At 44.9% G+C, this 19,887-nt stretch overlaps 1 protein-coding gene across 2 annotated transcripts in view; it reads left to right on the forward strand.

Moving 5' to 3' along the window:
• The window catches only part of LOC306785440 (stromal membrane-associated protein 1-like), a 110,056-nt gene that overhangs the window by 76,093 nt on the left and 14,076 nt on the right, over nucleotides 1-19,887 (forward strand). For both annotated transcript variants that reach the window (XM_079279816.1, XM_079279817.1), the window contains exons 6-7: nucleotides 4,679-4,742; nucleotides 16,842-16,957. In XM_079279816.1, coding sequence (XP_079135942.1) covers nucleotides 4,679-4,742; nucleotides 16,842-16,957 — 180 coding nt within the window. The remainder of the gene's footprint in view (nucleotides 1-4,678; nucleotides 4,743-16,841; nucleotides 16,958-19,887) is intronic.

Here is a 19,887-nt window from a genome sequence, read left to right on the forward strand (position 1 = left end):
CCTCAATCATCGTCATGGTTATTCTCCCTTATTCGTCCTCTATTTCCTGCCCTCTGTGTCTCTCCCTCACGCCTACTCTCGCTTTCGCCGCTAACCAATTTGCAGCCCTCATCTCCTGCTCGTCTCCTTCCACTCTATTTGTTTTTTCCTCTCCCTCTATTACTGTTCCTCGCTCTTTGTTTCGGAGGATAAGACATTTGTTTCATCTCTCAGCCTCCCGTACGTGCGTGCGAGGGAGGACAGTGGGATTCTGTGAGGCTGAGTACAGTCTCAGTGTGTCACCAAGCCTCTCTATAAGGGGCGGCAGGTGTGTGTGTGTGTGTGTGTGTGTGTGTGTGTGTGTGTGTGTGTGTGTTCCAGTGATTGATGTTGGTTTGAAAGGCGATACAAATATTGTTGGACTGAAGTTGTTGTTAGCTGGTGTACTCCGGCCTGGTGAGAGGCGCAGATGGATGGAATGAATCGATGATGCCTCAACCTGCATGTTTTTGTTTCTATTCATACTGGAGCCCTATGGTTCTCTAGGCCTCCATCACACATACCGACAGTTTACAGTTTGACACAGATTTGACACAGACCGATACTTGTTATTGTATGGGAAAGAAAGAAGCTGTTCTGAAGTCTGGTGGTACAGCAGCTGATACTTCTGTACATCTTTCCAGACGGCGGCAGGGTGAACAGGTTGTGGCTGGGGTGGGTTTTGTCTTTTTCATATCCTTTGAGCTCTTTGCAGGCACCTCATATCACCAATGATGTGCTGGGCGGTCTTAATCACCCGTAGAGCCCTCTTGTCCTGAGCCGTGCACATCCCATGCCAGTTTGTAATGTTTCCCGGATGCTTTCTATTGCTCCTCTGTAAAAGTTGACAAGAACTTTGCACGGGAATTTTGCCTTCTTAAGTTTCCTTGAGAAATGCAACTGTTTGTGAGCTTTCTTTACCAGGATGGAGACGTGTGGTGACCATCTCAGGTTGGTTGTGATGCTGATTCCCAGGAACTTAAAACTGTTCACTTGCTCTACCTCAGCTCCATCTTCGCCTCCTCTTTTCTAAAATCAACAATCAGGACAGTAACAATTCAAAGGACAGTACATTACAGTAGTGCACATGCAGCATCAATCATGACTCACTTTTCCTCACATAATTGAGCTTAAACAAAGAGCGTGTGACAGTAATAGAATTCGTCGGTTACTGTCAGAAACCTTGAATATTCAAATCCGTTAATACTTATTTAACACTTAATAATTATTAAAGCCGTGTCAGATCAAATAGAGTTCCGTGACTCTGCGTTAGGCTGGATAATGCCGAATCAGGGAATTCCTTCGGATATGCCTGAAACTGCTGGGGGTCGAGGAAGGAGAGAAACATTCATTCCTTATGGTCTTTGAACCGATTTCGTAACTGGATCAAGAATGTTGTCCAAGATGTGGAGCTTCTGGTACTGTGCACGAATGTCTCCCTGCGCTTGGCCTTTCTGTGCACTTGAGGCAATGGACTCAAAAATGTCAGCAAACCGTCCTTTTTCTCTGTCAATAGTGTCACAAAACTCATCCACTCTTTTCAGACAGAAGTGTACGTCCAGTTTTATGTTCTGTAGCACTCCAAGAAGCACATCCGAATACTCAAAAATCCCATGGAAAGAAGACACTCAAAAGTTCTCCAGATGGGCTTTGTATCCGTCAGCACAGCGCACAGATTCGTCGTCGTACTCGTCGTGATGCTCCAAAATGGGCTCACAAAGCTCCTGTAGGGCAGCTCCCTTTTCAAAGACCGTGTTGACCAGTCAAGAGCTATATTGTCACCGTGTTGGTGCCACACGAGGAAGATGTCCTAGCAGCGAGGCCATTGAGATGGGAAAAACATATTTTACATCCTCTCAACTTTGAGACCCCTTGAGTCAGCACTGAATTTAGCCGATGGGCATAGCAGTGTATAAATAAAGCCATAGGAGCCATGGTGTCTTTATTGCTGCCTTGGTTAAGCAACTCAGGTTTGCAAATCCAGCGTGGCTCCAAACACCAAAACGCTCAGTTGAAAATAAAAGGCATTCCCAGCATTCCCAGCATTACAATTTGCGCTAATTTACGCTGTTACAGTTCGTAGTTGCTGGACTGAAAGTGCCGTACAAATCCTTTCCCTGGCTGGGTCAGGGCTGCTAGCCGTGGGGTTGGCCGACCCTTCCTTCGGGATGTCCAGCTTTTCTTGAAATGTCCTTCTCGAGAAAGGCGTGGCCAGTAAATCCATCACCAAATCCGTTTCTCCTCCTCCTTCAGCCATTAAGTGTTAAAAAAAAACAAAGCTAGGTAAAAAAAAGAATATTCACCAACAAGAACACTTAAAATGTAATGCCACGTAAAAACTTCTTACATATCTTTAAATTTGAACTCTTACTATTACAAAGATGTGCTGGCTAGTTTCACAACGGTCACGCTAGCCCACTGACCAATCAAGCCGCACGTTAATGCTGACGTACTTCTATGAAAATCAACAATATCGTCCCCATTTACTTAAACTGCAAAGGGATTCACTTGTAATTCTGAAGATTTTTTTACTTAGAGACAGCCTAGTGGCAAAATCTGCTTGGATAAAAGCTCTACTTAAAACAAGCTGCTGGAAGCAGCGCAACTGAGGAAGATAGTAGCTGTGCAATGAGATAATAAGCTAATGGGAAACATATTTAGAATACATGTAGTGTATTTATGAAAAATAATTACATTTTTAAATAGCTATATTTGTGATTCTGTCGGTGTCTAGGCGAGCAAAGAAGGCCTTGCTGGCCCTGAGGGCCCACCATTGACTTCAAGACAAGGGAACCAGAAGTGCAAAAATACAGACTCATTTAGGACTCATTTATGCAGCATTCCATTGTATTTGTTGTTGACCCTGTATGATAAGAGATAATAGACAGTACATCACCCTGTTCTTTTTTTCCTGACTTCATTCCATTGAGTACTTCAGGGATGAACTTACAGCTGACTTTGCCCCCCCACTCAGACATCCGGTGTGACTGATGGCTTTGTCTGGTGTGTGCTTTTGACAGCGACCTGATGTGACAGCAGTCGTCAGAGGGTTTGGTTTGCCCAGTGGTTTCCATTCAATCCGGCATCACCCTCCTTGCTGGAGTATACTCACCTGTTGGGGGGTTGTTATTGATTGCTGGCCTCCCTTCCAATTACACTTTCTCTATCTGTCGTCAAAAACAACTGACACCCAATCCCAGTCTGTTGCTAGCCGTCTGTCAGCTGTCCGTTGGTGTCATCCCGGATAATTAATAGAAAGCCCAACGTGTCTGCGAGTGTTTCGAGAACAATATTGGCAGCATGTCTATCCAAATCCCCTCATACGGCAGGGAGTTTAAGCTTTTCATGCAGTCTGACATTTTGGATTTCCTTCTTTCTTTGTTCTCGTGTCACAGCAGCTGTGTGGGATGTAGCATTGAAAGGCTATGAAATCTCAATTTTGTGACGCTGCGCACGTTCTGAAATTTGGTAATCAAATGGACCGGCATGCCAAAGATAAAAATTCCAATTCTTGTCGCTCTTACCCTGCCAATACTCCTAATGGAGGTGTTGGCTTTTCTGAGGACAATTTTGTCTTTCGTCTTTGTTTTGGAATTCGTGCTGTAAGATTTTTAAATGTACAAAGTTACCATTATAATGTTTCCTTTTAAATCTTAGGGTTAGGTTTCGGGTTAAGGATGCACCAATCTAATTTGACATATCTGTACTGGTGCTGATGGACTATCGGCAGGATGTCACTACATCAACACCGTTATTGTAATATTCAGTGATTCCTCTATAAATCACATTCATTTTGCAATTGTGGGCCTTTGTGTTTAGTGCCACAGCAATGTCTCCAGACAACTACTAACGGCTATTATTATCTTTTATTTCTTTGCATAAGCTACTACGGTATATCATCTGTCGATGGTGTGCTGTTCTGTTTATAGCTTTGGGAAAACTCATTAAAAACCTTCGTGAAAAGAAAGACAGTGTATCTGATAAGCTCACTGTACTGCACACTACAGAACAGAATTGAGCAACTAGCGAGCCAGATACTTCCCTCAGGTGTTGGTTGAGACCAAAACCGAGCTAGAAGGAAAGTGAATGTTGGACTTAAATTCGTAGGATGGACAGGAACATCACTCCAATGTCTTCTGGGTTTGTGTAAATAGGCAATTGTTTGCTGACTTGTTCACGAAGTTTATTTTTGCAACTCTTCTTGGTGCATAACCGCCACCAACTGTCAGTGGAATAGCATGAAACTATCAGCAGGAATGTTATGTCATACCATAAGCATAACGGAACAGGGAACAATGCACTACAGCCAAGGTTCCCCAAGACGATGGATTTATTTTTTATCTTTAGATCAAGCACTGTCATCCCAAACTTCTACTCATTGGGTTCGATAAATCAAGTCGTTCCGTATGAAATCTACAGGGGAAATTGGTTTATACTGTATACATAGTGAGGCATATGGTCCAGTGGATGACATTGACTATCTAATAGACTTATATCATATACCGTTTAAGAAGTTAGCATTGGTCTTCTCTATCGAAACTTAAATAGACATCCTTGCACATAATCTATAATAATGCAAAATTGAGAGCACACAGAAAATGTGGCAAATTGGGCATCATCCTAAATCATTTCTTTCTACCTTTCTCTTTGTCTTTCACAGCAGTCCGAGTGTAAAGCCGGTCCCAAGGAAGGTGCAGAGCCGGCCGTGGACCTGCTGGGCCTGGGTAAGACGTGACCGACCTCCTGACATCATACAATATAATAACATATCAAACTGTACACTCACACGACCGCCCAATGCGTCCGATGTTTGAATCAAACCAATCACGCTGGCTGATGTAATAACATTTCTCGATTGCCAATGTAATAATTTAGGTTGAATAATGTGTGAGGGTTATAAGGGAAAGGTTTAGCTGTCAGGATTTATTTGAGTCATGTGCCTTTTTGTTCCACTTTGATGAATTATTACACCTCCTGGCAGTTAATACATCATCGGTGGCTTCAGGCCGCCATGTCTGACACAACTGTGAGCAGACTACAGTTAAATCCACACAATGGTCCAGTCATGTACTGGACTTTCTAATTATGATTCAAGGTCTATTTCAAAAAAGGAAAGGATAGGATTGTGTTCTTTAGGGGAACATATAGAAGAAAATTATATTTTACACCCGGTTACTCCCTTCAGTAAATGGACTGTACCTGTACAGCCCTTTTCTAGTCTTTCCGACCACTCAAAGCCCTTTAACACATGTCATCATTCACTCATTCACACACTGATGGAAGGAGCTACAATGCCACCTGCCCATCAGACTAACTTATTCACACACCGTAGGCACAGCTACGGGAGCAATTTTGGGGTTAAGTGTCTTGCTCAATGACACATCGACATGCGACTAGCGGAGCCGGGGATCGAACCGCTTGAAGGACGACACTCCTCTCCACAACCTACAGTCGAGTAGATAATAGAGTTATTGCCTGAAGCGCAATGGTTAAGTCATGGATCTGTTTACATTCCATTAAAGTTGTGAATTTTTACAGGATTATTGTGGGGAATCTGTCTTTAGCTGGTTTATTCGTTATTCTGATAGGAATAAAATGAGAATGACAAGTTAAAACAGTGTAGTGTGCACTTGCCATATCAAAAGCAGCGATCCAAAAATCGAATACTGAAGTGAAAACTACAGAGTTATGGAGCTAAAAGTTGGATTTCAGAGATTATGCTCGATACATTTATTTGGCTTTGGAATTTTAGAGCAACAAATTAAAAAGAAGTAAGAGGGGCATCAAATACGTCTGAGTCGGCAATTAGCAAGAATCTGTTGTCCTGGCTGAACTCAGGCGGCAACCTCCGGGTCCGAAGAGTGAAGCCAATGCAAAAATGTCTTAAACCTGCATTCTTTCTAATGTCCATCAGGGGGCGACTCCTCTGGTTGTATAGAAGTCTAGGATAAATGACCCTAATTGTCACTTGATTTATTCCCTCAGTAAACATGAGTTTATGGTCTCAATCTTTTGTATGCTATCCTTCAATACAGTAAGTAACTTATGGTCCCATTGAGAGTAAAATAGACCATAAAGCAGAGTATGCTTTAGGGCATGGCTACCTTGTCATTGACAGGTCGCTACCGCTACCAGAGCCGTATACAGCATCGCTTCACTCCTCCGCATTCCAAATATGGTAATGTAGGTGCGTGGAAACAAACAAGGAGGTGAGTATTCCCTTCGGCTGCACCATGTGGCCGTTTATTTCCATCCATAACAAACAAAACACATTCACTTCCTGCCACCCTTTAACCCCCCCTGTCACCAGGGTTACGCCCCTTTCCTTAAAGGGGCCCCGTGAATTCGGTCGTTCCCTACATGCGCCCCCCCAGAATTCACTAACCATTAATGTCTCGGGGCCCGGATCAACCGACCAGCCCGACTCCGTGTCTCTGGAGCCGGAGGCAGGACCACCGTTGAAGGCCCCCTCCGGGTCTTGTCGTGCTGAGGCGGGAGGGCCCGAGGCCGCCCCCGCCGTGGGGGTTCAGCCACCCGTACCGGTTGGTCCAGGTCCAGATGTGCTGGTTTAAGGCGGTCAACCGTCACGTATTCCAGCTTGCCGCCCATGTCGACCTTGCAGGTTTTGTCTCCGGTCTCCAGCACCCGAAACAGCCCGACGTAGGGGGGTTGAAAGGGTCCACGGTGGCCGTCCTGGCGAACGAACACATACTCTGTTGACCTGAGGCTGGATGGGACGTATGACTGTGGAAGGCCGTGCTGCGACGTGGGCACTGGTTTGAACAGCCTGGCTTTTTCCAGGAGCGTTTCCCGCTGCTGGGTTGCAGACCAAGGCTCTGTGACTTTGGGGATGAACTCCCCCAGGACCCGCAGTGGCTGTCCATAAACCAGCTCAGCCGATGAAGCTTGCAGATCGTCTTTGGGGGCTGTCCTAAGCCCCAACATGACCCACGGAAGCCTGTCCACCCAACTGCTGTCTTTGAGGCTGGCACGGAGAGCAGCTTTCATCGACCGGTGGAACTGCTCGCATAATCCATTAGCCTGCGGGTGGTAGGCGGTAGTGCGATGGAGCTTCACCCCTAGGCTTCCTGCCACTGCATTCCACAGCTCTGATGTAAACTGTGGGCCTCGGTCCGAGGAAATGTCAGCGGGGGCTCCGAACCTGGCGACCCAAGCCTGAATAAATGCCCGAGCCACCTCATCCGCCGTTGTTGATGACAACGGGATAGCTTCTGGCCAACGAGTGGTTCGGTCTACCATCGTGAGGAGATGTGTGAAACCACGGGATGGGGGCAAAGGTCCTACCAAGTCCACATTTACGTGATCGAACCTCCTTTCTGGAACCGAAAACTGTGCTAAAGGGATCTTTATGTGACGGTGCACCTTGGAGTGCTGGCACACCACACAAGTCCCGGCCCACTTCCGTATATCCTTCTTCAGCCCATGCCAGACCAACTTTGCTGAGACCAACTTCTGCGACGCCCTCTTGCCGGGGTGTGACAGTCCATAAATAGCATCAAAAACCTGCTGTCTCCATTCATCGGGAACAACCGGCCGTGGCTGGCCTGTGGAGACGTCACACAGGAGCGTAACGCCAGTTTCGCCAAACGGGACCTCCTCCAACCGCAGTCCCGTAACTGCCGTCCTCAACTCCTGGACGCCCGGGTCTGTAATTTGATCCTCTGCCATCTTGTTATAGTCCAAGCCTAACTGGACAGCCCCTGTGACAGACCTGGAGAGACAGTCTGCGACCAGGTTTTCCTTACCTGCTACATGCTGTAGATCCGTGGTAAACTCTGATATGAAGGAGAGCTGCCGCTGCTGGCGCGCAGACCATGGTTCGGTGCTCTTACTCATGGCAAACGTCAGTGGCTTGTGATCCACAAACGCAGTGAACGGCCGAGCCTCCAGCAGGAACCGGAAATGCCGAATGGCCAGAAAGAGGCCGAGGAGCTCCCGATCGAACGTGCTGTATTTCTGCTCATTAGGCCGCAACTGTCGACTGAAGAAAGCCAGCGGTTGCCACGCCCCTTTCACCCACTGCTCGTGCACCACACCCACCGCATAGTCCGAAGCGTCCGTGGTGATGGCAATCGGAGCCTTAGGTGACGGGTGTGCCAGCATTGTTGCGTTTGCTAGAGCTGTTTTCGCCTCAACAAATGCAAGTTCCCTCTCTTCAGTCCAGTCCACAAGCTGTTTGATAGCCTTGCCTTTCAGGGCTTCGTACAGGGGCCGCATCACTTGCGCTGCTCGGGGAATAAAGCGATGGTAAAAGTTCACCATGCCTAAAAACTCCTGCAGGGCCCTCACCGTGAGTGGACGTGTAAAGTTAGTCACTGCCTCCACCTTTGCCGGGAGGGGAAGCGCCCCATCCTTTGTGATGCGGTGTCCCAGAAAGTCAATGGTGGTCAACCCAAACTGGCACTTAGCCGGGTTGATGATCAACCCGTGCTGGCTGAGTCGCTCAAATAGAGTCCGGAGGTGAGACCTATGCTCCGCTCTTGATGAACTGGCCACCAGGATGTCATCCAGGTAGACGAACAGGAAAGGCAGGTCCCTCAGCACCGTGTCCATTAGACGCTGGAACGTCTGCGCTGCATTTTTTAGGCCAAACGGCATCCTCAAGAACTTATACAGGCCGAATGGAGTGATCAACGCAGTCTTGGGAATGTCCAGCGGGTGAACGGGCACTTGATGGTAACCTCGTACCAGGTCCACTTTCGAAAACACCACACTATCCGACAAGAGGGTAGAAAAGTCTTGAATATGTGGAACGGGATAGCGGCCAGGGATCATTGAATCGTTGAGCCGGTGGTAATCTCCACACGGGTGCCACCCGCCCCCAGGCTTCGGGACCATGTGCAGGGGTGAAGCCCATGGACTGTCGGAGCGGCGAATGATGCCCAGGCGCTCCATGTTTTCAAACTCTATCTTGGCGATGGTGAGCTTTGCTTGATCTAGGCGCCGGGCCTGGGCATGTACCGGTGGGCCGGTGGTAGAGATGTGATGCTCCACCCCATGCTTGACCGTGGAGGAGGAGAAGGTAGGCTGCGAGAGGTCTGGGAACTCTGCCAGCAGACGCAGAAACTCATCAGCCGCTGCAAGCATGTTAGTCAACCTGGTAGAGCCCGCTCCACTTAGTGTACATGGGTAAGAGCAAAAAGTCACAGCATTTATCAGGCGGCGGCCCTTGACGTCCACCAATAGTCCATAAGCGCATAGGAAATCCGCGCCAAGCAGGGGAATGGCAATTTTGGCAGTAACAAAGTCCCAGCTGAAACGCTGCCCCATAAAACACAGCTCCAGGCACGTGTCCCAAAAGTGCGTATGGGGGTACCGTTCGCGGCTTCCAGCGGGGGGCCCTGCCCGTCTGTCAGCATGTCCATCCGCGATGCAGGCACAACGCTCCTCTGTGCCCCCGTGTCGCAGAGAAAGCGCAGCCCGGAAACATCGTCCCTGATGAACAGCAGCCTGCCTTCCCAACCGACGCTCATGGCAGTCACTGAGCGCCGGCCCTGGCATTTCCCGTCCTGCCGAAACTGCATGGTGAACGGCACCTTGTAGCCCGTGGCCCAAACCTTGCGTGGTAATAGCACAGGCCGGTAGCTCCCTGCCATTGGCTCGCTGCTGCTGCTGCTGGTGTGGCGACGATCGTTGTCTCTCCCGGCCACGCCGTGGCTTGGGCCGGCCTCACCGCGGCCGTGCAGGTTTGTTGGCCCGCCAGAAAGAACTTATCGGCCTCCTCGGCCAACTCCCGACAATCGGTAATCCTGGTGTTGGCTAAAGCGGCCCGCACCTGCAGTGGGAGCTGCTGCAGAAAAAGTCCCGTAAACAGGAACTCTGGCTCGTGTTTACCTCGCAGAGCTAACATTTTGTCCATTAGCTCCGATGGATTGCTGTCGCCGAGGCCATTCAGAGCAAGCAACCGGCGAGCCCGCTCAGAGTCCGAAAGCCCAAAAATGTTCAACAGCCGGTCTTTCAGGGTATTGTACTTATCCCTCTCTGGAGGATTTTCCAGAATGCTCACCACTCTGCCTGCTGTCGAACTGCCGAGAGCCGCCACAACATAATAATATTTCGTCGCGTCCGCTGAAATGTCTCTGAGGGCGAACTGTGCCTCAGTTTGGGCGAACCACACCGCCGCTTGCGCCTCCCAAAACTCCGGTAGTTTCAGCGAAACTGCGTGTATCTTAACTTCTGGAAACGTCCAGGAGCATCAGGGTCACCAATGTAGGTGCGTGGAAACAAACAAGGAGGCGAGTATTCCCTTTGGCTGCACCATGTGGCCGTTTATTTCCATCCATACAAAACAAAACACATTCACTTCCTGCCACCCTTTAACCCCCCCTGTCACCAGGGTTACGCCCCTTTCCTTAAAGGGGCCCCGTGAATTCGGTCGTTCCCTACAGTAACTTCCATTCACTGGTTCCAATAAGTAAAGATGGCGACGGTCGTAAACCAAGATGGCGACGGCCAAAACGCAGAAATCAAGGCTTCAAAACGGCAGTCCAAAAACCACTGGGTCACAAAGAATACATCCACTTTTTATATAGTCTGTGGCTGAACTACGTAATGTAACTGAGGACCATTTAGGAGCACCAAAATGGCATCAATCAGTTCAGTGCCTACTAGGAGTGTATGCACTTCCAAATCCACGATTCGATTTAAAAAAGAAATTCTAGCACTGATGCCATTGTTAGACTATTAAGTCGTCATTCATAAAGATCAAGAGATGGGTTTTTTTGCCCTGACAGCTATCAAAAATTCAAATTCTTCATTAAAACGATAGACTACATCAGTGGTTCTCAACTGGTCTGGCTGCGGGACCCACCATCACCCCTTAATGACAAGCCGGGACCCACGACCCAAATTATATATATATATATATATATATATATATATATATATCATTTATATGTTGACATTATATATATATATAGATAATTTGGGTATATCTATATTCAAGAAGTCTAGTAACGTCTCTGTGTAGTAAACTGTCAAATCAAATAAAGAAAGTACACATCAATTATATTTTAACAAATATTCTCATTTTTCAAATTTAACTGGATGGATTATAAATAATACATAGAAATACATGAATAAATGTTCTTCTCATTTCAAGTAAAATATTTTTATCATCTTCCAAGAAGAGAAAGTAGTGTTGGAAGAATTCACCTCTATGAGTCTGTCCAGTCAGAGTCTAATGACTCTGGTCTCTCTGGACATCTTCTCTTTTGGAGATCGTCCTATGATTTGACTTTCACAACTCTCACTTCAACAGTCCTGCTCTGCTCTCTGTATCCTCGTCTCTCCCCGTATCCTCGTCTCTCCCCGTGTGTCACGGTGTGTGTACATCTCACTCAAGTCAGGAAACTTGTCAGAATACTCATATTTGATTGGCTGAGCTGCATCACGTGATGTTATTCACAACGCATTGGTCAGTGTTTTCCTGCACATCTGAACAAGTGCCGTAAATGCTGGAATAATTCCGCTGCATAAAAAATGCCCTTCAAAATAAAATCACAATTTCTCTTTTTTTTTTTTTTTGTTTGTCAGGCAAACGGAAAACGGGTCCGCGACCCACCAGTTGAGAATCACTGGACTACATGGTATCGAGTGTTATATAACCACAATATTTTTGGCGGGGAGTTTGTAGATGTATCTTTCAGATCAGAGGGAGAACTGATCGTTAATCTCCTGTAATGGCATTTGTGTCCAGTTCAAGAACCCAACAGCAGAATAGCCGACTGCACCGAGGATATGACATTCAAGTAAGGTCACAAGTTGGACTCAAACTTGTGACATTTTGAGTTTACGGCATGTGTCTTGGACATTGTCCTCCGTGCTTGTTTTTAGGCCAGATGGCAGAAACACAGCCAGTTGGGGTTGGTTCGGGTTTTTTCACCAGGAATGTGTAATATCCGATCACCTTGTTTTCCGTACATGGGGCTGTATTGTATTAGACTCGGCCGAGGGGGTAAGCTGCGCTGACAGAAGGAATAGCCGATGGATACGGCATTGATCAAATATTCTCGGCCGCAGCATGGAAGAGTGAGAGTTTACGCGCTGCTATGAATAACCAATGCTACACACTTTGCAGCCACGGCAAGTGGATGAGATTTCACACATAATCGAGAGTCAAATTCGTGGCAGTACGCCTTCAGCGCTCACACATCCCCACCCCCGTTCCTCCATCCATCCAACCGTGTCTCTGGTTACTTTACTCTCTGTTTTTTGTCAACTCCTCTGTTCAGTCTAATTCAGTTTAGCAGGCTGTGCTGGAATGAAAGCATCAACAATATTGTGAGACCAGATACGCATTTTTACACAAATTCTCTCCGTCCTTGCTTTTATCGCCTTGGTTTGCCAAACATATTTGCTTTTATATTTCTATGATTATCTATCATCATTTAAAGGCTGTATTTTCCCCACAGCAATATTACAACTAAATGTATTGTAATGTTCCACTTACAGAGTCGGAGACAGGGTCCTTTCAATAGGTTTATTCATCACAACCGTCACTCTTATTTCCGAGTCGTCGAACTACTACAGTGTGTTACACAACAACAACAACTCTCCTTCCGGTTCCGGTCTAACCCCACAATCACTAGCTCCCGACACAGAACCGGCAAACCCACTTTACAGGGTTGCTACACTATGTATTTATTTCAGGTTTTAGTTTTTTTTAGCTTTGCTGTCCCCTGATGATGAATGCTCTCTCAGAGATGCTCCATCCCGCCAAAAATAGATCTCTTCAGGAGCCACTGAAATAATTCATAAAACCGTCTATTGATGGAGCACCCCTGTCTGTTTGTTTCTGTCTCCATGTCCCTTTCACTTCCACCTCTGCGTTTCCCTGCTGTAATGTTCCTGACACGCCGAATTGACACTTGAGTCTAGACGGAGAGAGTAAACAGGATTCTTCCCCCATGTTGTCTCTATTCTAGCAGCAGCTGTCCTTGCTTTGGTCGCATCTTTACCACCGGTTGAAATATTTGGGTTACTCTTTCTCTTGATATTGTTAATTGGGTGAAAGACAAATTGTATTGTTGCTACCAGTGACAGGACATCTTTCTTGCTCAGTTGTTGTTTCCATTGACTTATCTTATTCCAAACCTTTTCTAAATGCATGATCAAACATAGTGATATTTTTTCAAAGAAAGGAAAAATGGGAGAAAATGAGTTGTGTGCGCCAAAACAATGATGCTCAACATGCTAAGACGCTAAATGGGCTACATTTGCAAAGCCCATTATTTCAAATATTTTCATCATGCACTGTTTACGTCCATGTGTTCTCGCCAGCAGTCTTCTTTGTCTGCGCATTGCTGTGCTTCTTGAACCATTTCTGGCACCAACTGTTGGTCAGGGATCAGTGGGAAACTGGTGACAGGAACGTGTATCATGTTGCCCGTCCTTGTACGCATTTCACGATACAAACATAACAGCGGCCAAATCGTGACAACATTGCTCCATAGTATCAAAACTAAGCTGCATTTCTGTTTATTTTTAGGCTTCACACATAAAGTATTGATTTGACTAATTTCTCAGTGCAACAATGAAAGAGTTACTCGAAGGAACAGCGGTCTGAAAGTCCTGTGTTTGTTTGAACTATCCACCCGCCCCGACCAATCGTTTGTATTTGACGAGTATGGTCTTAGCCGGGTTGTTTAACAAGGCTGTATCATCACCACTCGTTACCAGATGTTGGCTGTGTAGCACCGTTTTGTTGTTTACCCGTCAACAAGACAAAGGAAGGATTAACTCTTGAACTTTAAAGTTAAGAGGTTCAGTCAACTATCTTTATAAATCACAGACCTGAAAAACTGCTTTCACCATTAATGCCATTAATGGTGAAAGGAGAACAATGTTTTGTGATATTTTGAAGAAACACCACTACATTCATTACAACAACATTGCCAAGTTTAGGAATATTAACTTAATATTAACATTAACTATTGTGATGAAGTTAGTAGTGTTAGAACATACATGACAGGGCCACACGATAAAGTAATCATGCAGAACCTGCTTTAGTTGATTAGTGCTGCAAATTGAATTTAGCAATTCATCAAATTGCTCAAATCAATTGATGATGTGCAGTGAAACTGGGGCCACTGGCCGTCTGGGCCCGCAGGGCAGCTGCTCACGTTGTGCAGACGTGACTGCAAAGTAATTTGTCCGCAAGTTTGTTTGCTTGAAATTCTCACTGGTTACATAATTGTTCAAGTGGGCTGAATTCTCATACTTTTTTTGGGTACCAACACTTCAAAGACCCGTTAATTTTCCTAGTCAACAGGGTGGATGAAAAAAAACAAATTTCAAACGTGTTTGTGAGAAATCTAATCAGGATATTGCATTCGAATCAACGCAGGGCTTAATCGAGTCTGATATTTTACCCCCTTTTGCGGCAGCCAAGTCCTAATGTGACAGCCTCCCACTGCTGAATGAGGTCGCTGTATTCATTGAAGATACTGGGAAGCTGTGTGTGTGTGTGTTTGCGCAAATGTACTCTGGGCAAAGGGGTTCGGGGTGCTTATAAAACACCAGCCAGCCCTCCACCCTGAACCGCGGGTCTGTTTCCATGGTGAAGCTGAGAGCGCTCTCAAGAAGCGGCTCCATCCCGTAATAAAAGGACGGTGGGCTCATTGCCCGACATGGCAGTCATGATGATGATGGCCGCTTTTTTTCTCCCTGCGGCTCATTTCCATGGCAATGAGTGAATGAGCTTTTTGTAAGGGGGGGGGGGGGGGGGGGTAGTAGAGTGGTAAGAGGGTAATTGAAATCCTATTTTTTCTCTCGTCTATTTGAAAACGTGGCAATGTGATGGAGGAATGGCACCCGTCATTCTTGTCGGCCCCTAAAGTAATAATCATAATAGGCTTCAAGCAGCAATTTACAAGGTGAATTAACTACCAAAATGAAAGCCAATTTATTCATATAGCCTCGGGTCAGCTTAAATGCATCACAAGATGGATGGAGAGCAAAAATGTTTAATTATTAGGGCGGAAGATGTTTCCGTCAAAATAGTTGAAAATTAGTTTTGGTAAGTGGTTCAGAAGGATGGTGAGTGGTCTTTGCCAGCCTTCTTACAGTGAATGGCTTTCCCTGTAACCCTGCTGTCTGGCTAAAGGAGCTCAGTCTTGTTCACACTTTAAAAGGGCTAAATTATGGATGTTTCAGCACTGTGGTTATATAAATGACCTCTGCTGCTTGCTGGCTCTTACACACACACACACACACACTCTTCCCTTTCACACACTCCCTCTCCTCCCCTCTGTCTGCCTCTCCATCACCGTCTCTCTCTTGCTGTCTCTCAGATGGCTGTACAGTGTGTGCTGTTTTTTTCCATACTGTAGTTTTAAACTGCTTAAAGATCAGCCATATTTATAATTTATATATATAATATATCATTTCTGAGCTGAACAAGAGACTACACCCACCCAATTCGTGCTAAGCTCGGCTAACCACATCCCGGTTCTGTGCATAACACACAGATTGGGAGATCGATATCGATTGATCCCCACATCTCACTCTGGGAAAGCAAAATACAAGTATTTCTCAAAAGGTTGGACTTTTTAAAAGTAAATATCGAACTCCATGAACAGACTATAATATCAATTTAAGTTGTAAAATTACAATATGGTAAACTATCCTGTAAGTCAAGGGGTAGTGTATCAGAGCAGTCCACCCCCAAAATCACAACTACACACTATCTTTCCTCTGACCTGGAGTGCTATTTAGCGATCCAGATTCTTTTTTTGGTGTGAGTTGCAGTGTTGGAGATATATCGACCGTAGGATGCATCTATATTTGTCACTGCTAGCTCACGTAGCACCGCTGAGCTAGCTAACATTACAGCTCACCTCCATCTGTAAATGCTTTGCGGTGATGCGGTTGCAGGTGTACTTCGGTAGAAAGACAAAAAACAGTTGTTGATAATCTCATTAATGATGGCTCTGTTCCAAGTCTGTGTCCTAGACGGGCCATGTCAGTGAGCCAGCACGGACAATAGAACCATTCACAGCAGACGTTCTGACTTGTCAGAGCAGGAAACACAAAGACGCAACGAATAACAATAACCATGGCTCCGTTCCATATGGATGCAACAGTAAGCTATGCCAGAGAGTCAAGCAAGCACAATACCAGTGCCTTGGAACTGGCTCACCGAAATAGAATGCAGCAATCAGTAATTATTGTTGCCCTTTCTGCAACCACATCTCAAAATGTCTGCTGTTAAAAGGGTGTATTCATTCTCAGAGTTTTGGAGCTCTTGGAGCTCTCGGACATTTTAGAGTTGTTCAATGTTAGACTCTTGTTAATCCAACTGAAATGAAATACAGACACACAACACTAAACCAGCTGGGTGACACATTGTCAAATATCTTTGCAGCTACACACAGTTACTTTTCCAGGGGCAAATGGAGAAGCGTGAATGAAATCATTTTCAGGGTGAAGCAAAGTACTGAATGAGTGCAGTCATAAGAATTTTTCTTGAGGATGTTCCAATTATCAAGTGTGGTCATTTTAAATTGAGCTCTGCGAGGTGTTTTGAAAATGCTTAAATTGTATAAATACCCTTGCGTATGCACGTAATGGTCAGATTGAATTCTTCCTACGTGTGTCAGTGCATTCTCTCTTCACTCCATTTCTGACTTTACTCCCTTTGTAATTATTATACTTTAAAGCAGCAGGTTAAATGTTGTGTGAATTTTTTTTTCAGTACAGAGAAATATGTGCCATGAGAAAAATGTATTCAAATTTCAAATGTATTCTCTCTCTCTCTCTTTCTTTCCCTCTCTCTTTTTCCCACTCTCTCTCTCTCTCAGATGCCCCAGAGGATGGTGGGAGGGGCTCGGGTGGTGCTGCACCAATCAGCGATGAACTGGACATCTTTGGACCAATGGTCTCCAACCCTCTCCCCTCTTCCAACAACACACAGCAGGTAACAAATACACACACACACACACACACACACACAGTCACAAGCTTTCATCAGCTGCTTATCACCACAGGCAGACTGCAACACGGGGAATCTGCAAGGACTCCCATGATGCAAACGCAGGCATATTCGCAAACAAGCCAATTCCCTTATTCGTGCAGAGACGGACTCTCTGAGGATCATATCAAAGCAAACTGTCATAGACTCTCCTTTATAGATGATTTGACCAGTGTCTTTCAGAAAGAGAGAGAGCGAGAGTGTGGCGCTATCAGAAAGAGGAATAATGGCGAACTGCAACAATGAAGAGAGCAGGTTCCCACCTGTGGAAGAGTTGTAGTGGTAATGTTTTAGAATATAGCAATAATAATGCATTTCGCTGCTTGTGTCTGATACTTCTTTAAGGTACTTCCAATCTACGTAGCGGAGTCCAGTTCCAATATGCAACCCAAATATAGAATTTAGAACAAGCAATACCATACATTTTTAAACCTGCCACTTACCTACTTTTAACATAATGCAACTGACCAAATATCCCATGGGTAAACAGTGTTATGGGGAAGGACTACACGCACAAAACACTTGCTTTTTGTCACAGCCCTGAAAAATTCCAAATTTAGAAGTAATAAATCAAACAAGGAGAAGCAAAGAGAAGATTTAAAGCAGTACATCAGGAGATAGGAGATTGAAAAGGCAATGTCGAAATTTCAATGGCTGGGATTGTAATTCAATCTTACATCATTAACAAGCTGTAAGAGGTGAAAGCTTGAGATGCCGACCCACAATTTTGCAGGATTAAAATGACGACTGTCACCAAACTGTAAAAAAAGAAAGAAACTCTGATGTGTTCTGGTTTATGTGCGTGCTGCTGACTGTGTTCATTCTGTTCGGCCAAAGATAGTTTTAACGAGGAAGAAGCACCGTTTAACATTTTGATGTTTGATAAGATAGAGAGGAGGATACTTAAATGCCGTTGAGACGAGGGTTTACCCACGTCAACTATCTAGCTGTTTGCCTTGCATCATTTTCGGAGAGCTAGCTTGTCAGTGATTGATTGTAAATTGCTGTAAACTGTTGTAAAGTGAATAGAATCTCAAACATTTAACAATTTTTTAAAGCTAATTGTGTTCATACTGTAGCTCTGAATCAGAACATCCACTATTGAGGGCTGTAAAGCAACTCATCTTATCGCTCTGGGGAGCTAACGTTAGCTAAGCAGCCAGAGTGCAGCGCAGTTAGCGTCATTTTATGGGTGTAACGGAGTTTAACTTCGTACCTTTCAAACGAAATGTTGTTGTAATTATTACAGTTAGCTTTGCCTTTACCAGAGTCGTTAAAACGATGCTAACACCGGTGAATTAGCCGTGCACTGCTCTTGGCCTAATCCGTACGAACTTCTATCCTCGTTGTAAACACTGGCTGCTGCTGGTTTTTCGGGGATATTCGCTTGTTCCAGGGTCGCAAAAATGACCATCAATGCTGTCAACACATCCGGGACCGTAGTTCTGTCCTTCACAATAAGATATCACGCTTCAACAACTCCAAATGATGCAATAAAAGCTCCTTAATTTCCATTTGAGCTGTTTTGGCGTCGCCCGAGCGTTCTTTCTGCTTTCTCTCATCAAAGTCACTTTCCTATAGTATTTAGACATATAAACGTCCATATATATTCATGAAATTTGACACATAGATTATTTGATATGTATGAATTAATATTATTTACGTTTGGTTGGCGATCGCCGAAGAAAATGACAGCGAAATGACCGGAAAGGGCGTCACGACGGAATCGTTCGAGACAGGCTAATAGCAGCTAGCGCCAACCAAGGCAGGCCATCGTTACGTTAACTGTCCGTGTAGTGTAGCGTAGGATTCTCTCACAACTATTCAAAATTCACGTTGGGCTCCAGACTGGAGAATAATAGAAATTCTACCCTGTCAATTTAATAAACAAATATCACTGCGAACAGTTGGAGAGAGAACTAACCCGACTAGCCTGCTAACCTGGCTACAAAATGCAAAGTAAGCAAAACTCAACCAATTAATGTGTCATACTAAATCTTTGAGTACAAGATGTCTGGTTCGATATGTGACTTTCTTTGATCAGGTATAGCCTGTAAACCAAAATTGTTAAGTTAGCCTAATATAATGTATAAAATGAGTCCAACGTCTACGTAGAATGTGCAAAACATAGCTTACTTTTAGCGAACTGTAATGTCAGATGTCAGTCAACAAAGTTTGTTAGTACCATACATGGAAGGTATGTCGCTTTTATAAATAAATACGCCATTTGTCAGAGCATGATTATATCTTAAAATTTGTGAGTAACGGTACTCTCAGTATGTCATTTGTATCTTTCTCAATGTCAGCTAAATGTGACAGTTCTTCTCTGTCGAAAGCTAGCGTAGACGTTAATGTTTCCGACTGGTTTGAATAAACGAACCCTAAAAGGATCTCAACAACTAACGACAACAGCTGCAACATTTCATCTGATCGTTAAGTGTTGGAAGAAAAACACTCTTACGTTTGTCATCAGTCTTGGTACAAACTAACCTTGTTCAATACATATTCACATACATGCCTGGTTTATAAGCTAGTCTTATGAATTGTGCTACTTATTTACTTTATTAAAAAGTTGACAACAAAATCACAGATATTTGAAAATATATTGATGGAATGCTGGAAAGAGCCTAGATGGAGTTGTGTGTCAGCAGCCATATTGGATGACCTTTATTTTCTGGGTAAACAAAACAAAACTGGGTGTTTGAAAAAGAAGAGAGAGGAAAACAAATTGTAAAATAACTGAAAAACAACTGATGGCATTCTTGACTGTGTTTTCAGATATTTGTCCTCACTCATTTTTCCTTCCTTCCGTCACTCCTTTAGCAGCTAGTCTCAACGGAGCGAGTACGGCTGGTTGAATTAAACATTTTCAAGGA

This window comes from Melanostigma gelatinosum, assembly GCF_949748355.1.
Source record: "Melanostigma gelatinosum genome assembly, chromosome: 12".
NCBI lineage: Eukaryota > Metazoa > Chordata > Actinopteri > Perciformes > Zoarcidae > Melanostigma > Melanostigma gelatinosum.